Genomic DNA, 20,177 nt, shown 5'->3' on the forward strand with positions numbered 1-20,177 from the left:
GAAACATGGGTTTCACTCTTTAGCATGTTTCGTATTAGCCCATTTGATTTTTAATTAAATAATCATAGTAGGGGGACAGATAAGTGTGCCAGTTGTTTAAAAAGGTTACAGGATAAATCAATCCTGTCTCTCCTGTAGAGATCCATTTTTGAAGAGCGTTTGCCCTGACTGCGGTAATTACCTTGTAACCAAGACACCCTGTTGTTTTTAAATAACAACCAAAGGAGAACGCGGGCCGCTGCCTGCCGGGTGCTGCTGGAGACGCTGTTGTTACACCCGAGCTCCATTAACAGCGTAATGTGCTTACAGCTGCGGGCACGGGGAGCCGGAGGGGAGCTGCCCGGGGAGCGGAGAGCATCCCTCAGCCCCGGGACGTGCTGCGGGAGCGCTCCCCGTTAGCGCCGCACCCCTGCCCGGGGCCAGGAGAGCTGGGACACCCTCGGGATTGGGACACTCGGGGCTGGGACATTCGGGATTGGGACACTCGGGATTGGGACACTCTTGGGGCTGGGGCACTCTCGGGATTGGGACACTCTCGGGTTTCGGCTACTCGGGACTTGGACACTCGGGATTGGAACACTCTCGGTGCTGGGACACTCTAGGGGCTCAGACACTCTCAGGGCTCGGACACTAGGGATTGGGACACTCTTGGGGCTGGGGCACTCTCGGGGCTGGGACACTCTCGGGGCTCGGACACTGTTGGGGCTGGGACACTCTCGGGGCACGGACACTTTCAGGGCTCGGACACTCTCGGGATTGGGATACTCTCGGGACTGGGACACTCTCGGGGCTGGGGCACTCTTGGAGCTGGGACACTCTCGGGATTGGGATACTCGGGGCTCGGACACTCTCGGGGTTCGGACACTCTCGGGATTGGGACGCTCTTGGAGCTGGGCACTCTCGGTGCTGGGACACTCTCGGGATTGGGACACTCTCGGTGCTGGGACACTCTCGGTGCTGGGACACTCTCGGGATTGGGACACTCTCGGTGCTGGGACACTCTCGGTGCTGGGACACTCTCGGGATTGGGACACTCTCGGGACTGGGACACTCTCGGGATTGGGACACTCTCGGGGCTCGGACACTCCCGGGGCTGGGCTGACGCCCGGCGGCCGCGGGCAGAACAGCCGAGAGTGTTGTCCCTTTCCCGTCCCTTTCCCTCGGCAGCCACACGAGGGAGGAGAAGAGGGAAGCGCGTTTGGCAGGGACGGGCACCGATCCCGGAGCGCCGCCCGGGTGCCCGCAGAGCCCCAGCGGGGTAGGGACCACAGCGGGTCGTGCTGTCCCTGCTCAACCAGGGTCACTGCAGGGCACACGGGAATGCATCCAGGCGATTCCGGAATATCCCTAAAGGGAGGCTCCACACCTTCTCTGGGCAATGTTTCAGTGCATGGTCACCGCACGGCAAAGGAGCTCTTCCCCCTGTCCAGGCGGAACTTCTTGCGCATCAGTTTCTGCCCATTGCCTCTTCTCCTATTGCTCGGTGCCACAGAGCAGAGCCTGCCTTTATCTTCTGAGCACCTCCCTTTAGGTATTTTCACACATTAAAGATGTCCCCTCTCAGTCGTCTCTTCCCAAGGCTGAACAGCCCCAGCTCCCTCAGCCTTTCCCGGTTAGAGATGCTCCACCCCACAACCATCCAACCTGCAGCCGTGACTACACCTCCCGGCGGCCCGCGGGGCCGGGGATGCTCCCCGGAGCAGCCTTTCCGCTGCCGGGCGGCTCCTTCCCGGCTTTCCGGTGCCAGCCCGAGCGGAGCGGAGCCGGGCCCGGCGGGGGCGGCGGCGGCGCTGGAGCCGGAGGCTGAGCCGGAGCCGTGCGGGGCCGGGCGGAGCCCTCCCGCCGGCGCCATGAGGGCCGAGCCGCCCGCCTGGGCCCCGGCGCAGGCGGCCGCGCTGCTGGAGGAGGCGGCGGATCTGCTGGTGCTGCACCGCGACTTCGCCGCCGCCGTGGAGCGGTGCGAGGCGGGCTGCGACAGCCTGGGCCCCGGCCCCGGCTCCGGCCCCGGCCCCGGCACCGGCACCAGCCCCGGGCCCGGCCCCGAGAGGTGCGAGCGGCGCTGAGGGGCCGGGGTGGCGCCGGGAAGCTGCTGGGTGCCGCATCAGCGCCCGGCTGGCTTGGAACTTCAGGCCATGCCTGCGCTGCCTCGGGGTTTGTTTTAGCCCCGTCGATGTGAAAGTGTTTCCTCTGTGCGTTTTTGAGGGAAGTGGGGTGTGCCCAGCAGCCTTCCCTTCGTTCTCTCGGAGGTGCAGCACAGTGCATATCCCCGCAGGTGGAATTGGCCTTTTTATAAGGGATAGGTAGAGGGGAAGCAGAGAACTGTGTGGGCTGCACTGGAGGGGATGCAAGGGGAAATGTGGTTGTAAGAAGCACTTATTCACGTGTCTGTTCCTTACCAGTTTTGCAGAAGTGAAATGCTCCCTTTGTGTTGTGGGGATTCAGGCGCTGGCCGAGATGAACCGGTGGAGAGAAGTTCTGTCTTGGGTCCTACAGTACTACCACGTCCCTGAACATCTGCCTCCAAAAGTTCTGGAGCTGTGGTCAGTTTCTGTCTGTTGCTGTCAGATATACACACGGGGCTTGCGATAGGTTTAACTGCGGGCCAGGCTTGGGTATTGTGTGATACTTTCACTTTGTGTGGTGTGAGTGAGATCTGGGATGGGCCTGTTCTGTGTGTGCTGGAGCAAGATTGCTTGCACGGTGATCAAGTCTAAAAGGGGTGATGCTGAGAGAGTAACATCAATACCTGACTGACCCTCATGAGAGCTGCTTGTGTGTAATAGCTGTCAGCAATGCCAGCCTCCACAGAGACTCGGTGTTTTCTCACGCTTCTCCCTTGCATCCCAGCATCCTGCTGTACAGCAAAGTGAGAGAGCCGCAGGTGATGCTGGAGGTCGGCAGCAGCTGGCTGAGGGCCCACGCCAACCAGGGGCTCCCCGAGTTCGGCGCGCTGCTGGAGCTGTACGTGGCGCAGGTGCTGCTGCCGCTGGGGCGCTTCGAGGGCGCGGAGGAGCTGGTGCGGGGCTGCGCCGTGCCCGGCAGCGAGCAGCAGCTGCGGCTCCTCGGCACCATCGGCCACAGCCGCTGCCGCTGGACTCAGCGGGAGGAGACGCGCTCGGCTGCTGAGGAGCGGCAGGACCCGGCCACAGAAACCCTTCTGGGTGGGCTTTCCCTCTGTTAATTTGTGCTCCTTTCTTACGGTTTCATTTCAGGTTGGTCCCTTAGTGGCAAAGTGTAGTAAATATTAAGAATATTGCCATGATAAACAGGCCATGGGCCAGAGCCGCTGTCGCTGGACTCACTGGGAAGAGACGCACTGAGGAGCAGCAAGACCCAGCCACAGAAATTCTTCTGGGTGGCTTTCCCTCTGTTAATTTGTGCTCCTTTCCTATGGTTTCATTTCAAGTTCATTACCCTACTGGCAAAGGGTAGCAAATATTAAGAATATTGCCATGATGAACAGGCCATGAGGAAGTCCTGTTGTGTATCACAGCAGGAAATAAAAGACATAGTGATACCTTTGCTGAGAATTGCAAAGCATATTTAGTCTCTGCTAACATCAGGAGGTGACAATTAATGCCCAGGATCAAAAGTTTGGTTTTTTTTTTTTTAATAAAAAAAGGAAAACTGAGACTACCTGGCAATCCTTTAAGGGTATGTTTTGTTGGCTCTGTGTACAGTTTGCTTCATTTCCATTTACAGTTGAGTCCAAGTAGAACAAAGCCTGCCTAGCATTTAAAGTACTGCTTCTTCTCCAGAGCTGTAAATCATTGGATGTTTTCTCCCACAACAGAAGCTGGCACTACTGTGGTATAAGATCATATTGTAGTAAAGTAGGTGCCTAAAAAAGAAGTATAATGAAGAGTATTACAAAATTGTACTGCTTCTTTTTTGTATAAAAAACCAAACCCAACCCAACTCTCATGCAATCAGACTTCCAGTACCTTAGTTTACCATTGGCTACATCTGTGTGATTACTTTTTAAACTTTACTTTGCCCTATCAGCCTTTCTGTTCTTGTTTTCCAGGAGTGCTGTCCCAAAAGCTCCTGACCATGTTGACGTTGCTACGTAGAGCACTGAGGTCCATGTCAAACCACTTCTATTTACTTCCTTACAAGAAGATGCTCTTGGCTACTTTTTTGCTGTACCTGGTGGTGGTGAGATTAGACCCAGGTACAGGATTAAGATTTCCAATTTTCAAAATTCCATTATGGTTATGGAGAAGAAATGAGTTGTTTTTAATAAATCTGGTCTGTGTAAATGTCTCAGGGAGACAAAAATCTGGGTGACTAGGAACTTAATGTGTTTAGTGTTTCCAGCTGAAGTGCATATAGAAGGATGAAGCTCCACAAATGCCACTTTTCTGCAAACTCTTTCCAGCAGCCAAGGTACAGACTGTGAGAGGCAGGCAGAGCTGTCCTAGATTCAGCCTTTTTCTTCATCAAAGGAAGAAGAGAACTAGGTTTTTATTAATTCTAGCTGGGGGTAGAATTTCATTAACATGTTTAGTGTATACTAGTTTTACCAAGTAAGTTTTACCAAGTAAGTTTTACCTTTCTGTTCTGCTTTGCAGCTTCTCCCACGTCACTGCCATTCATTTGCAAACTGGTCCAGCTCTTCAGGCAGGCTTGGGCAGCTGTGCTTTCTCCAGGCCATAGGCCTCCCATTCGAGACTAAGTGTCTTCCTCCACTGAAAGTGTCACCTGGTCTTGGGCACGTCACCAGGCTCTTCAGGGGCTGTTCAAATCTGAGGTGTGGACTCCTGGAATTTCTTCAGACATGGTGGTGTTTGAGTTTCGAAGCCACAGCAAGTATTCCTGACATTTTGCTTGGTCCATCACTAGGGTACAGCCACTCCTTCCATGCCTACAACTGAATAAGAATCTAAGAATCCTCCTTTTCAAACACTTTGCTTTGGATGTGTCTCTGGAGTGAGGGTTGTGTAGCCAGTTATGAACTGTGGAAGAAGTTCTCATCCTTGCAGATGCCGAGCAGTTCTCTGAACAAGTGCAATTCCTGGAAGACAGTGATGAGGGGAATATCCTGTTTTCCCTGAAGACATCTGAAAAGCCCAGTTCCTGCAGCACGGGATTTAGAACAAGCACATGGAAGAAAAACACTGTAGAAATTAAAGCCTATTGTATTTTGAAAGCCATGGTTTCTCTTGTGACTGGTGCCTCTTTGGAGAGGCACAATGGATTTTAATCATATTTAAGCCAGAAAGATGAGGGGGTGGGCCACAAATTGTGTTGTGTTATGTCTACTCTTCTTAAATGCAAATTACAGCACTCAGTGCTTGCCTGATGCATAGTCATTCCTAGAAGCACTTGGTGGTGGTGGTAAGGAAATAAGTTTATTTTTTTAAATTATATTCTATGTTATTGTCTAGTTGAACAACTGAAGTTGTTGCTTTGTTTTGCTCTTTCCCTACCTCTTGCTTTGTTTATGTAGATGTCCAAAAGTCTCTCTGGATATCTAGAATTGCTCCCCAGGTCACCAGTATCCAAAGTCCTGGGTTAGATGGGAGTCATGTAGCAATGCTCTGTCATTCAGAACAAAAGGTGGTTTTTTTCTTAATAGAAAGAGATACTTCTCTGACATCACAAAACTTTCCCCAGATCAGTGGCAAGAAATTGTACACCTGCAGTTCTGTCACCAGACCAGCTCCATTTCTGACCACTTGGGGCAGAAATTGGAGCTTTGGGGTGGAACACTAATTTCTCCTCCATCCATTCAGCTATCTATCATCAACTAAGAGGTAAATTCTGAGGAGGGAGCAATGATCTAACAAAATACTGCTTTTAAACTGTTGTGTGCAGGAAGGGACAAGTTAAAAGTGAGAAGCCAGGGACAAATTTGCCTGTCGTCCTGTGCCAAAAGGGTGCCAACTCACTGATGTCAGCCCAAACTACAAAATGTTGTCAGAGCAGCCTTTTTGGTGGGACCACACCAAAGCCATGAGGAGCAGCCAGTGCAGACCCCAGTGCGGTGTCTTGCAGCAGTAGTGCCCTTTGTCTCTAGCAATAACCATCCTCCCAGGGGGTGGCTGTTGCTGTTTTCTTCACACAGGGTGTGTTGGTGCCCTCAGACCATGTGTGATCTCTTGCTTTGCTCCCTACTGGGGCACTGTGCAAACAGTCTCATCTTCACTACTAAAAACAGTTGTCTGTTTCATCTTAAATTTTTCCAAACAGAGATACACCACAGTATTATTGTCAGACAAACTCAGGTTATTCGTGAGTGTAATAATGACCTTGCCTAGTTGTCTCGGGAGATTTAAAAACCCAAACCATTTAAAAACCCAAACCAATCCCATATGCCTCCCCAAAGTTGTTGTCTCTGCCAGGACTCTACACCAAATTAAGTAGCTCATAGCTTTTCCATATAAAAAAAGTAATTTTTAATATATTCTGCACACCCAGGGAAGAGCAGCCTTTGACATTGCTAAATGGTTCCTGTAATCCAGCTGTAAGTGTGGTTACAACACTGAAACCAACCCCTGATGTGAAATCAGACAGAATGAAACACAGAAGCTCTGTCTGGAGTTGAGCTCTTCCAAGAAATGACCAGGATCAGTCCTCTGCCCCCCTGCTTTAGTCTTCTGGCATCATTTTTAGTTGGATGGCAGAGATGCTGTTCTGGAGGTTGGTTTGGACCAGTGGTTTCAGCAGACCATACATAGTTTTTAGAATGTTGTTAAGTGTCCTTTACCAGGACTTTTAACATTCAAGTTTATTTTAAGTGTAGGTTGGTAACCTTGACTTTATTGGAGTACTACTGATTTAGAATTTATATTGTTTTAAATTCATCATGAGAGAGCAAGAAGGCAGAAATAAGCTATCAGGGTTTTTTTGCAATTAATACTAAAACTGCAGTATCTAATTTTTATAATAAAGTGACTACTGATTTACCTCTGTAGAGTTGCTTGTTTGTGCTGTGATTGAGTGTATGAAAAAAAGGTGTTTATTGTATTGATACACTACAAAGTATATAAAAGTTTTCATGAATTGTTTCATAGTTTCAGCATGTTTGAATTAAGCAGAGAATGTCTTCAGTGTGAATCTGATGAGATCTAATCCACTGATGATGTTGGTAGAGTGTAAATCTGCATTTTGGCATGGCCAAGAGCAATACTCCCAAGAATAAAGTACCCGATATTCATCATTATTAGATGAATGTATCTTTATATTAGAACTAACTACAGTTCTGCCCTTACTATATGAGGGGAGAAAACTGCAAATAAAAAGTAAAAATACATAGGACAGTTCTCTGTTTCAGGGATAATGCCTGAAAACCAGTATTTTGTCAATGTAGCAGTGTTAACAGGTACTTAATTATTAGACTTGGGTAGTTCAGAAATCCTGAAATGAAATGCTGCTGGTTCTCCCAGCAGGTGGCAACAAACTAACAGAAAACAATTATACGGGAACACCAGGAAAGTGTTGCTGAGGAAGGTATTAAAACGTGTGGGAAATGCAAAGACCTACATGCGTCAAATTACAAGGAAAAGAGGATTTTGTGTGACTCTTCTGATTCACTGCTCAGTTGCCAGCTGGGGTTAAACCACTACAACAGTACTTCTGAGTTCTAGATTATTCAAAAATGCCATTTTCAGAAATGTGTCTATCTCTAATTAGAGAAAAAGACTAGGTTTCATATGGCAGCTCACCATCTGCCCACTTACTTCCCAAGAATCCAGGTCCAGGCCATATCTACCTCATGTCTTTGTGGTCTCCCACTGGCAGAGAAAATGCCACAAAGGATTGTTGCAAATAATTTAGTTAATCACAGACCTCTTTTGGATTTTGTCGCTGCTAGATCTGACACATTGACTCAAAGTGTGCCTGAGAGGTTTTGGGTGGTGGACTGCTCAAAGTATTTGCTGTGAGAGTTTTTCCTGGTTCTCTGAATCTGTGAGCATTAACATTTCAGATTGTCCAGAGCACCAGAGCTTGTCTGGAATGTTACCACTTCCACTAGAAGAAGAACACTAGAGCAACCTATCCCTTAGTCTCAAAGCAATGATCTGAAGGTTTTCTGAAGAACTCTGAGATTCAGCTTAAGCAAAGCAGCAGATGGAAATTATAATGGAAATTCTTTGTTAAAAAACAATTATGGCTCCAAAAATTATGGCTCTGTAGCTGTTCCCAGCCAAAATCAAAGAGTAATGGTGTAAAGAACAGCAAAATGAAGACTATACTAAAGTGAGTTTGCAAAAACCAGAATGAACTAGTTCTCACTGTTAAAATGTAGGTGTTAAAGAAGATATTTCTATGCTGGTTGCCAACAGTGGCAGAACAATCTATTATTATCATCATGTCAGAGTAGACATCTAATCTACATTTTAGGAATTGTCTATTTAATGTCTGCTGATTAAACATCATCATAAACAGTACATTTATAAAGTCAGGAGATACATGATGCAGATTGAAGCAATTAAGTGTGCCTTCCTCTTTGTCACTTAAGGGTTGCAACCACGAGGATTTCTCTACTGAGAGAAGCTGCTGCTTTCCAGTGGTGAACATTGCAGAAGGAGCAAAGTGGAGGAGGTGACTGCTCTAATTTGGTGTCAGAATGTTGGGGTGATGCCTCCAGATCTGTCCTGCAATAAACACTGCAGTAAGAATCCAATTTCTTTCTGTGTTTGGGCAGAGATGTGAGAGTCTGTACTGAAAGCTGTCCCATACTGCTGACAGCCTGGATGACTGCACATGGAAAGAGAAGTAACAGAAGTAAATTGAGATGTTAATAGAGAACCAGGAGATCATTTAAAAGCGCTAGTAGAGCACACTTAAGAATGGTAGTTATGTTCACTTTCCAGATCTCATTTTTGGGTTTTTTTTCTATCCTTTTCCATTCATTTGCTCTCTTATGCCTTCTGTACTGGAATTCAGGTGTGAAGAAGTTTGTGCTGGCAGAACAGGGAATGGGACGGTGTGTGCGTTGCAGGTGATGTAAAACCCCGAGGTGTGAGAACGCACAGTGTACAACGTGTTACATGGCCACACTCCAAACCAACAAGTGTGCCAGCCCTGTCTGCACCGAGCGTGCAGCCTGGGGTGTCGGTGAGCCCGGGCTGTGTGGGTGGATCTGCACGGGAGGGGTGCTGCAGGCAGCAGGGTGACCTCGTCCCGCGGCGCTGTGACGCTGAAGCGCAGCAGCAGGTGCTGGGGACAGGCCCTGGGTGCCTCCTGCCCTGCAGCCCAGAGCCAGGCGCCAGCACAGACCTGCCACCAGTGACCCCAAAGGGAGGGAAACCCCTCTGGAGACACCATGGTAAGGGGGATGGGGAGCACCGGGCACACGGGGACTGGGGGGCTGTGGGTGAGGGAAGGCAGAGGGGTCTGCTGTCGTAGGTTTTGCCACTGAACCCTGACCTCACACACCACTCACCACATAAAAAAATGGGAAAGGAGTGCAGAAAATTTCTCTGAAGCATTACTGCATTAAGTTTCCTTCAGAGAGTTCCTAACTAGTGGGATTAGAAGATAAATTAGATTGGAGTCTTAGCTGCTTGGTACTTTCTGTTGTGACCACATTTTCTCAACACCAGCTCATTTTCATACAAGACAATTTTTTTTAGAAATAAACCAAAAAATTATTCACCTTTGTGTCTGTTTTAAATTAATTTAGCCCCAATGGCTATACTGTCCATAGCTATCGGGGGTATGCATGTGTTTTTCTGGACTCCGTGAATCTTTTTATATATGTATGCATTTAAGTAAGTTAAAAATGCCCTTTGTTTTTAAGTTTTGGTTGTTTGTTATAAATTCGTAGAAATCTCTCAAAACCTCTTAGAATGTGAAAAAATCCATTTCACCTTGTACCCCAGTATATCTCTAGCATAATTAGACTCTCTTGAGTCTAATTTTGGTTCAGAGGAAGAACTTTGTGCCAGCTCATCTCACAGGCAAAATACTTCCACAGGCTTCCCAGACCTAGGGAAGTGAGCATGTTTGTGGAACAGCTGGAAGACTAAAGTCTCCCTTTGGCAGTAAATCCTAGAGATAGTTTGCTTTTTAAGAGTGAGCTGTCCCAGGTTTAGTTTCACAAAGGATGTGGTCCTTTCTACTGTTTCTTTGTTAGACCTGTCCTGGCTCTACAGGCATTACTGGTGGGACATGAAACATGAGTTTGGAATAGGCTCCAAATTCAAATATCATGTAAAGATCAGTTTACTCTGACTGTGACGCTGAAGAAGGCCCACCCTCTTCCCTACTAAAAGTCTGGCATGTATTTTAATGCTGTTCACTATGCAAAGTCAGAAACCTCTTTTTCACTGTCTTCTCTCTTTGGCAGAATATTTCCAAATTACTGCTGGGGAAGGAGAAGATGAAATGGCTCAAAAAGCAGGGTTGAGATGTGGTTTCAAACTAGTGCAGCTGAAAACTCAGTCTGAAAAGTCTTCAACTACAGTCCTGTATGAAGCCTTACAATATTAACTTCCTAAGGCAGCATTCACTTGTTCCATCTGTGAAAAACCAGATTCCTCTACAGACCTGAAGAAATGAGCAAAACAACTCTTTAGGTTTAAAATACTGCTTGACTTGTAATTGTAGTTTTGCTTTTAAAGATATTCTTTTTAAAAGCCAGCTGGCCTCATTGCTGTGTTTGAAAAGAAAAGAAACCCTTATTTTTCTTGCTGCCTGCCAGCCTCACAGATTCACACTGGGACTTGAAAGAAAAGGCAGGAGCCTGCTCTGTGGAAAGTCAGCATTACTTGAATTCTCTAAGCCCAAATATGCCTTCAGTGTCTCCTGAGTAATCCTCCAGATTGCAACACACTGACTTATGGAGCCCCATTGTCACTCAAACAACTCAGACTTTTGCACAAGTCAGTTGAGAAAAACAGGGTTGTGCAAGTACACTTGAGAGCACATGCACGTGCAGAGTCAGCAGAAATTTTCAGCTTAGAAATGAGTACTGAATAGAAATAATTTATTTTGTTGAATGAAAGATTTAAATTGAGCTTTCACATTCATTTGAACTTCTGGGGATTAGCTGGGGCAGTGATGACTTTTGAAATTCTAGTTGCTTCTGAAAACATGTCTTCAGTTATGTTTCTTACACACAAATTTATGTCAATTTGAATAATTGAAAGAAAAGAAAACATTGCTCCAGAGATGTTGCTGGTCGCACATTGTGACTGAAAATTTAGTTTTTGGGGAGGATACATTTAATTCTCAGGTCACAGAATTATTTTGCTGGGTAAGCAGCTACAGAATTTAATAAAAAAAAAAAAACTAGTCAAATTTGATAGTGTCATCAGGTCATCTCTAAATGCAATATTACAAAACAAGAATGAGTGAGGACCATCCTCTGCCCTTAAAGCCAGGCCTGCTTCACAGCCGGGCATCTCAGCTCTCCTTCCCTCTCCAAAGCCTGGCAGTTTCCTCACTGGAAACCATTCTTGACAATTAGTTGTTTTCTGCATGGTGCCTAAGCATTGTCTGAAAAAATATTAACTGGCCTAAGACAAAACTGTGACAATTTTTTTGAATTATCAATCAGCACAAGAGATCACAGGTGTTCAATACTATGACCTGACTTTTTCTTACTCCCTAGTACAGACAGGGCCCTGGGGATCACAAAAACAGAGCTCAGGCAGCTTCAATTGCTCCAAAGCAGAAACCAAATCTGAAAAAATCCACATGCCTGAAACCACTCTCTCCTCAAAAAAATGCCTTTCACTACGCCCAGTGTTGCAATTGCTGGGACTAGCCCAGAAGTATTTGCTTTATAATTGTTTATGAACTTAAGAAATCCAGGGCCTTTCAAAAGCAGTACTTTTAAGTGTACAGGATTTTGGAGCAATTGACACCTGCCTACTTTAGCCTGGTGTTACACAGTTTTCTCTTCCTGGCTGCCACAGAAAGAATGCTGGAAATCATGCAAATGCACTATACTGCAATGGCACTGCCTGACAAGCAATGGGCCCGTGATGTAAAATTAATGGCTGCTCAGGAGCTGGAAGGAACATTTGTTTTGAACAAGAAAATCTGGAGTGATTGAAAGCAGCTCTTCCAAGTTTCCACGCTAGCCTGCTCTCAGAGGGCAGAAGGATCAAAAGACATCATCTGCCTCGGGTTACATAAGGGTGAAGGATGCCACATGGCTGTGTCAGGTTCCAGCCAGGAGTAAAAATAAACTAAAGAGGGATGTGCTCCTCAGCAGGGCCAATCCAGGAAGAAAGGTGGGGCTTGTGTGATTGAAATTTATTTTTCCTGACTGTTTTAATATACTTCTGTAGTACAGCACGCAGATCCCAATTTTTTCAAGAACTGTCCCAGTATCTGGCACGTGCATGTGCAGTCTCATTGTGGTCATGGGGCTGAACAACCAAATGAGCAGCTGACAGTGACAATTCAGATTTTTTGGAAGAGCAACACACTGGGAGAATGCAACCGCCAGGAATAAGGAGGGCTAAGGCACGCTGATTTTTCTGACCCTGCCTCTCCTCTCTCCCCTCAGCGTGAGTGCATCTCTGTCCACGTTGGCCAGGCTGGAGTGCAGATAGGAAATGCCTGCTGGGAACTCTTCTGCCTGGAGCACGGCATTCAGCCCGACGGCACCTTCAAGGACCCGCAGGACAAACTCAGCTCTGACGACTCCTTCACCACGTTCTTCAACGAAACAGCCACTGGGAAGCACGTGCCACGGGCTGTAATGGTGGACTTGGAACCAACTGTGGTAGGTCAGTATAGAAATAAACCTGCAAAATGGAGAGGAGATTGCTTTTGCTCATATCACCATGCTGTGCCACCAGTCTTCACTGGCACAAAGTGGCCCTTTGCACCTCGGGCTACCACTAGGTAGCATGAAAGCAATTTTCTTGTGACACAGGACGCCAGGTTCTGCCACAGGTGTTACAAAAACAGGACCAAGAGGATCCCCAGCAGTTTAATTGCTGGTACACATGGTGTGTACAACTTCTCTTTGCATCAATATTGGGGTTTGTTTATCACGACATTTTTGCCATTCAAATTCTGCTTTTCTTCAGTTTGGATTTAAAGCAGGAGCCTGATCGCTGCCCTCCAATAATAGAAGAATGTCTATAAATTGGGACACCTGAATGTCACATTCACATTTTCTGAAAAATCACTTTGCCCAGGATTTTTCTCCTGGGAAGCTGAGAAGCCTCAGAGAAAAAGGAAAACAGTAATTATCTCATTTGCTTCTCCTGTATTTTGCTGCTTTGGAATGTGCTTGGACATTGTTTACACACAGGTGATTGTTTCATTGGTTTCTGCTGTGGGTTGATTTGACTCAATGGCCAATTGGGGCCAAGCTGTGTCGGGGCTCTGGAGAGAGTCACGAGTTTTCATTATTATCTTTTTAGCCTTCTGTAAGTATCCTTTCTGTATTCTTTAGTATAGTACAGTTTACTATTCTTTAATATAATAGAGAATAATAAAATAATAAATTAGCCTTCTGAGTGCATGGAGTCAGATTCATTATTCCTTCCTTCGCCTGGGGATCCCTGTAAATACAATACCTGAATTTCTTCACACTGTTTTTTTTCCTGGGGGCTTGTGGATCCAGGCTGTACTTGTCACCAACAAGCTCATGAGAAGATAAGCGGCTGGACTGAAGATGCACAATAAATCAAACAAATGCAACAATGAAAAAATGCTCAGGAGACATTTCCCTTCTCCATCAGCATCTGTCTTTTGGCATCACGAGCTCCTGTGACTGACAGCATGCACTGATGCCAACTACAACCAGAATTTGCTGGCACTGGAGCACATTCTTACAATTTCTCTTTCTTCTCCAGATGAAGTACGGGCTGGCACCTTCCGGGAACTTTTTCACCCAGAGCAGCTGATCACTGGAAAGGAAGATGCAGCCAATAATTACGCCCGTGGCCACTACACCATTGGCAAGGAAAGCATTGATATGGTGCTGGATCGTGTCCGTAAGCTGGTAAGTCCCAGTACCTCTGAAACAGCAGCTTGGACTCTGCAGAAGAAAGAAGGGCAGAACTAACAGCCGGTTAATTGCAAATGATACCAATGGTTCAGCAAAGAGATTGCAAGTCATACAGACGGTATCTTGGACATGGTATAGAAGAGAGAAGCCCAGTAGTTCACTTCCCAGCTGCATGTCTCCAGGCTTTTTTATAAAGTGGTTACGAATACGTAATTTTTAATTATTAGCACAGCCCTTCAGCACCAATACTGATACTGAAGGGTGGATTATGCAGTTGTACATTGGTTTTAGCCAGAGTAACAGAGCAGTGTGAAGTTCAGACACAGAGAGGCCGGGACAGATTCTTATGTGATAAGCTGTGACAGTGAGGAAAGTAAACGTTGGAGCTATCACCACCCCTTTCCCAGGAAATCTTGACATGAGATCTATGCTGTACACTGCCTATGACTGCTCACTCCTTCAGCTCAGGAGAAGCTCACATAGCAAAGTCTTTTCCAGCTGCTGCTGTTTCACTTTCTCTTTTGCTTTCTAGACCGATGCCTGCTCTGGGCTGCAAGGGTTCCTGATCTTCCACAGCTTTGGTGGCGGTACCGGCTCTGGATTTACCTCCCTGCTGATGGAACGCCTCTCTGTGGATTACGGAAAGAAGTCCAAACTGGAGTTCGCCATCTACCCAGCCCCTCAGGTCTCCACGGCCGTGGTGGAGCCCTACAACTCCATCCTGACCACGCACACCACGCTGGAGCACTCGGACTGCGCCTTCATGGTGGACAACGAGGCCATCTACGACATCTGCCGCCGCAACCTGGCCATCGAGCGCCCCACCTACACCAACCTGAACCGCCTCATCAGCCAGATCGTGTCGTCCATCACCGCCTCGCTGCGCTTTGATGGAGCCCTGAATGTGGACCTGACGGAGTTCCAGACCAACCTGGTGCCCTACCCGCGCATCCACTTCCCGCTGGTCACCTACGCGCCCATCATCTCCTCGGACAGGGCGCACCACGAGCAGCTCTCCGTGGCCGAGATCACCAACGCCTGCTTCGAGCCCAACAACCAGATGGTGAAGTGTGACCCGAGGCACGGCAAGTACATGGCCTGCTGCATGCTCTACCGCGGCGACGTCGTCCCCAAGGACGTCAACGTGGCCATTGCCGCCATCAAGACCAAGAGATCCATCCAGTTCGTCGACTGGTGTCCCACCGGCTTCAAGGTGAGTAGGGCTGCCACAAGCTTCTCTTGAGTGTTGAAAGGGGAGGTTCAGTCTAGTTGAAAACTTGTATTCTTAACGTTTTCTAGCAGAAAACTTGTATTTTTGAAATTTTTTTAGCAGAAAACTTGTAGTCTTAGTTTTCCAGCAGAAAACATGTATTCTTGAAGTCTTCTAGCAGAAAACTTGTATTTTTAAAATTTTCTAGCAGAAAACCTGTATTTTTGAAATTTTCTAGCAGAATACCTGTATTTTTGAAGTTTTCTAGCAGAAAACTTGTATTCTTAAAGTTTACTAGTAGAAAACCTGTATTTTTAAAGTTTTCTGGCAGAAAACTTGTATTCGTAAAGTTTTCCAGCAGAAAACCCGTATTTTTGAAGTTTTCTAGCAGAAAACATGTATTCTTAACGTTTTCTAGCAGAAAACTTGTATTCGTAAAGTTTTCCAGCAGAAAACTTGTATTCTTAGTTTTCTAGCAGAAAACTTGTATTTTTAAAGTTTTCTAGCAGAAAACTTCTACTTGTAAAGTTTTCTAGCAGAAAACATGTATTTTTAAAGTTTTCTAGCAGAGAACTTGTATATTTAAAGTTTTCTATCTTGCCTATTTCTCCTGTTTCCCCCAGAACATGGGGGAATATAGATATTTCCCAATGAACATAAGGATGCATTTATATAAAATGTGTCTTTTCTCCTTTGGACATCCCATTGGCACAGGCTGTTACATATTTAAACAAGTGGAAATTCAAAGTGTGTATGGGTTAAAATTGAAAGAAGTTTTAATTTCAGACCTGACCTTTGGAACAGTCAATGAGCGTCGCCTCTGAGGCACAATCTAAAATTGAGGAAATACTAAAACTGATAAAATTAATAAAGGAAATGTTGATGTTAGGGAACCTCTTAGTTAACCTAAAAATATTATACAGCCTCTCCCCACTGGTTTACACAGCAGTGTCTGGAAATACATTTTCAAGAATAATACCAATGGAAATGTATTTGTCATACAAACAGCTCCTTCAACAATGAAAACGTACAACTGGGAAACAACTTTTTAGGTTAGTTTCTACAGAGCATCTTGGTGAAACTCTATGTTCAGTAGGTGTTAAGAAAGCTACGAACTGGTCAATGTGCATTAAACAGTAGAATAGTAGATATTAGAGTGTGTTTCATGCTCTTTGACATTTGAAATGCCATTTGCCATCTGGCACCAGCACCTGTAACTTCACCCACCTTTCTTCAGCGCCTTGCCTGCCTCCTGCTGTTGCACAGCCTTCTCTCACATCCCTGTTTCCAGGTTGGCATCAACTACCAGCCTCCCACGGTTGTTCCTGGCGGGGACCTGGCCCAAGTGCAGCGGGCAGTCTGCATGCTGAGCAACACCACGGCCATCGCCGAGGCCTGGGCAAGGCTGGACCACAAGTTCGACCTGATGTACGCCAAGAGAGCCTTTGTGCACTGGTACGTGGGGGAGGGCATGGAGGAGGGGGAGTTTGCAGAGGCCCGAGAGGACCTGGCTGCCCTGGAAAAGGACTATGAAGAAGTGGGAACCGACTCGTTTGAAGAAGAGAATGACGGGGAGTAATTTTAAAATACATTTCGTTCCTGGTGAGCACAGAATCGTCTCTGTACTGCATGTGTCAACAATTAGCTCAGATTTTCTGCTTGTTGTAGACAGAAATTTAGGAGAGGACATTTTTTATTACATAAATGACAGGCAAATCATCCTTTAAGATGTCATCAACTGTAGTAACACCCCACCACTCCCAGTAATGTAAAAAGACTTGTTCTCCCTTGCACACCCAATGTGAGCCTCTCTGAGCTCTAGTGAACATGAAAAACTCACTACATTCCACATAGGTCATCCCAAAAAGCTGCAGAATGCTGCTTCCTGCTCTGGCATAAGAGCAGCACAGCCAGCAGGGACACCACAGACACCTGCCCAAGCCAGGATTCTGTGGAATTTCCAGTCAGCTACAACACTCTGTGGATTATTTGAAAAGTCATGGCAGTCAGGTGAAGTCCCAGGGGACTGGAAAAAGAGAAACATTGTCCCCAATGTTAAAAAGGGCAGAAAGGAGGGTCCTGGTGGCTGCCAACCTCTTGGCCTCACCTCTGTGCCTGGGAACAGCATGGAAGAAGCCCTCCAAGAAGCTATGCTAAGGCATATGGAAGGCAGATTTATTTGGATGCTCATGGAAAAATTAATTGGGCACTTATGCACGAAGAACCTAGGTGCTCATGCATAAATTAATTGGGAATTTATTAACACCTTTGTGCAGCAAATGAGATATTGCATTGCTTTTTCCTTAGGTTCTCCTGCATGCATTTGTGACCCTCCTTGCCCATTTCAGAATCTGGATTTTTTAAATGATGCTAATACAGATTTCCTTTTAAGAAGGACCTGTCTATAAAAAGTGAGGCAATTCTTAGAAATACCCAAGTTGCGTTTCTTTCAAGACTGTGAACTTTCAGACCTGAAAATCTTTCTGGGACTGATTCTGCCAGGTTTTCTCTGGAAAAGTAAGACAATATCTCTCCTTTGTTCACAGTTGTGTTCATAAATTCTCAGTCAATTACTGCATGAGTGCTACTTACCTCACATTTCCCACCCTTTGTCCCTTATCTTTCTCATCCTTATTCCACTTCATGTTTCTGCCCCTTTTTCACCTCACATTTCCCACCATTTTCTTTTTCTCTCTTTTTCTGCCCTTTCCCCCCTCTGCTTAAATATTTAAAATGCTGGAAAGAGGGGGATTTTTTTTCCTCAATTAAACCTTAAATAATGGAAAAGGAAAGTTCTCCTTTAACTGTTACGCTTAAAATCACAGGTGAAGGGGAATCCCTTTCAATTTAAACACAGACAATAATGATTCTCTTCAATTTAAACCCCTTTTCCATCAAACCCCTCTTTTGTCTGGGGTCACTGGGGCACACTAGGGAGGGACTGGGGGCACTGGGCAGGGGACCAGAGGCACTGGGATAGGACTGGGAAGATGAAATCAAAAAGAGAAAGAAAAATGATCTTCACTGCATCCCCACCTGCTCAGGTGTGCTCTCCCCTCTCCTGCATTCCCTGGGGCACACGGATTGTCCCTCTGCACACCTGAGCAATGCCAGGAGCCCCCAGGGGTTCCCCTGCCCTGCAAATGCTGCCACTACTGTCCTTGGAGAGATTCCCGGAGATCACCCACTGCAGCAGGGACAGGAACCCCTGAGAGCACTCCTGGGGCTGCTTCAGCCCTCCTCATCCTCCCTGAGCACACCTGGGGCTGCTTCACCCTCCTCATCCTCACTGAGCACACCTGGGGCTGCCCTGCCCCTCCTCATCCTCACTGAGCACTCCTGGGGCTGCCCCAACCCTCCTCATCCTCACTGAGCAGTCCTGGGGCTGCTTCAGCCCTCCTCATCCTCACGGATTGGGCATCCCGCATAAACCCGGGCTGGATCTACACAGAATTCAGAATGGGGGAAAACACGGACTGGGGTTTTTTCCCAGGAATACGGAATGGATAAAAACCCGGACTAGATTTACCTGGAATATGGAATGGGGGAAAACCTGGACTGGATTTACCCGAAATATGGAATCGGGGAAAACATGGACTGGATTTACTCAGAATATGGAGTGGGAGAAAACCCAGACTGGATTTTCCCCATAATACAGAATGGGGGAAAACCCAGACTGGATTTTTTTTTCCCCCCAGAATATGGAATGGGGGAAAACCCAGATTGGATTTACCTGGAATACAGAATAGGGGAAAACCTGGACTGGATTTACCTGGACTGGATTTTACTGTAATACTGAATGGGGGGAAACCCGGACTGGATTTTTCCTGAATATGGACTGGGGGAAAACCCAGACCAGATTTTTTTCTCTGAAATATGGAATGGAGAAAAAATCCAGACAGGATTTTTCCCCGAATACGGAATGGCCGAAAACCTGGCCTGGATTTTTCCCGGAATACAGAATGGGGAAAAACTCAGAATGGATTTTTTTTTCCCCCCAGAATATAGAATGGGGGAAAATCTGGACAGGATTTTTTTCCTGGAATATGGAATGGGAGAAAACCCGGACTGGATCTTCCTAGAATAGCAAATGAGGAAACCTGGACTGGATTTTCCCAGAATATGGAATGGGGGGTAACGGGGTTTGATCCCAGTCTTCTGTACAGAGGTGTACAGCAGAAACGATGTTCCTAAACCAAGAAAACCAAATAGTTCCAGCAGTGCACGCTGCTCAAACACTCGACCATCGCTGGAACCACCCAGGTGCTGTAAGAGACCGGATTTTTGGTGCTCCAGACTTGAACAATCACTGGGTGCTTCTCCAGGGATGCCGGAGGGGCCTCCCCGGTGCAGAAGGGGAGGTTTCAGCCTGGCTTTCCTGATAAGGAAGGGGCTGATAAGAGGCCGATCCTGCGGGGTGGGATAAAATCCTTGTCGTGCCTCCCTTACACAATGACTCAGCTGTGAAAACTCTCCGAAGTACTGGGACATTTACACTTCAAATGAGGCAATTCCTGTCAGCTGATTTGCCATAACACTGGATATGGATTTCCTAATTTCCCCGAAGGCTTTTTAGATCTCATCCTGAGCACTAACATTACCATTTATTTTATTGCAAGGACACTCAGTCATCAGGAGCCCTGCTCTTGAAGCAGTCAATGCACTTTTTTGGAGCTATTTGGACATTAGGAGTGCCGTGGCAATCACCAGGAGCTGCTTTTGTCCAAGGGGCACTGTGTTTGCACACCCAAACCCTGCACCTTTCAGTTTGAGTCTCCCTTCATCTGAGCCCATTTTCTGGGCTCAGACTTCTGCCTGCTGCCTGCTTTGGAAGTGCCTGTCACGACTGAGTTCCGCAGGCAAAGCTTAAAATACTCTTAAAATGTAATTCTCCTCCTAACTGAGCGCCCAGCTCTCACAGGGGTCATTACCAAAACCAGTTTCAACTGCACTCTGCTTTACTGACTTCCACCTGGCATATCTGGCTCCTGTTTAACCTCCAGTGTCCTTTTGCACTTTGCTCAGGTGGTTTCGTTC

The 20,177-nt window shown here is 46.6% G+C and overlaps 2 protein-coding genes across 3 annotated transcripts; both read left to right on the plus strand.

Moving 5' to 3' along the window:
* Positions 1 to 1,604: 1,604 nt before the first annotated feature.
* PEX26 (peroxisomal biogenesis factor 26) lies at positions 1,605 to 7,012 on the plus strand. The gene is made up of 5 exons (XM_064421321.1): positions 1,605 to 2,047; positions 2,400 to 2,540; positions 2,848 to 3,161; positions 4,028 to 4,174; positions 4,575 to 7,012. Exons 1-5 carry the CDS (start codon positions 1,620 to 1,622, stop codon positions 4,676 to 4,678), a joined length of 1,134 nt encoding a protein of 377 aa, XP_064277391.1. The 5' UTR covers positions 1,605 to 1,619; the 3' UTR covers positions 4,679 to 7,012.
* A 1,458-nt stretch (positions 7,013 to 8,470) lies between these two features.
* On the plus strand, positions 8,471 to 17,324 carry TUBA8 (tubulin alpha 8). 2 transcript variants are annotated; one of them, XM_064421324.1, is made up of 5 exons: positions 8,471 to 8,620; positions 12,473 to 12,695; positions 13,776 to 13,924; positions 14,463 to 15,143; positions 16,432 to 17,324. In XM_064421324.1, the coding sequence occupies exons 2-5, from the start codon at positions 12,668 to 12,670 to the stop codon at positions 16,717 to 16,719; spliced, it is 1,146 nt and encodes a 381-aa protein (XP_064277394.1). In that variant the 5' UTR covers positions 8,471 to 8,620; positions 12,473 to 12,667; the 3' UTR covers positions 16,720 to 17,324. The 2 variants fall into 2 exon arrangements, with proteins under 2 accessions (XP_064277394.1, XP_064277395.1); XM_064421325.1 differs by lacking the exon at positions 8,471 to 8,620 and having other exon boundaries at positions 12,013 to 12,695.
* The last annotated feature ends 2,853 nt before the right edge of the window (positions 17,325 to 20,177 follow it).

This window comes from Passer domesticus, chromosome 5 (assembly GCF_036417665.1).
Source record: "Passer domesticus isolate bPasDom1 chromosome 5, bPasDom1.hap1, whole genome shotgun sequence".
Taxonomy (NCBI): Eukaryota; Metazoa; Chordata; class Aves; order Passeriformes; family Passeridae; genus Passer; species Passer domesticus.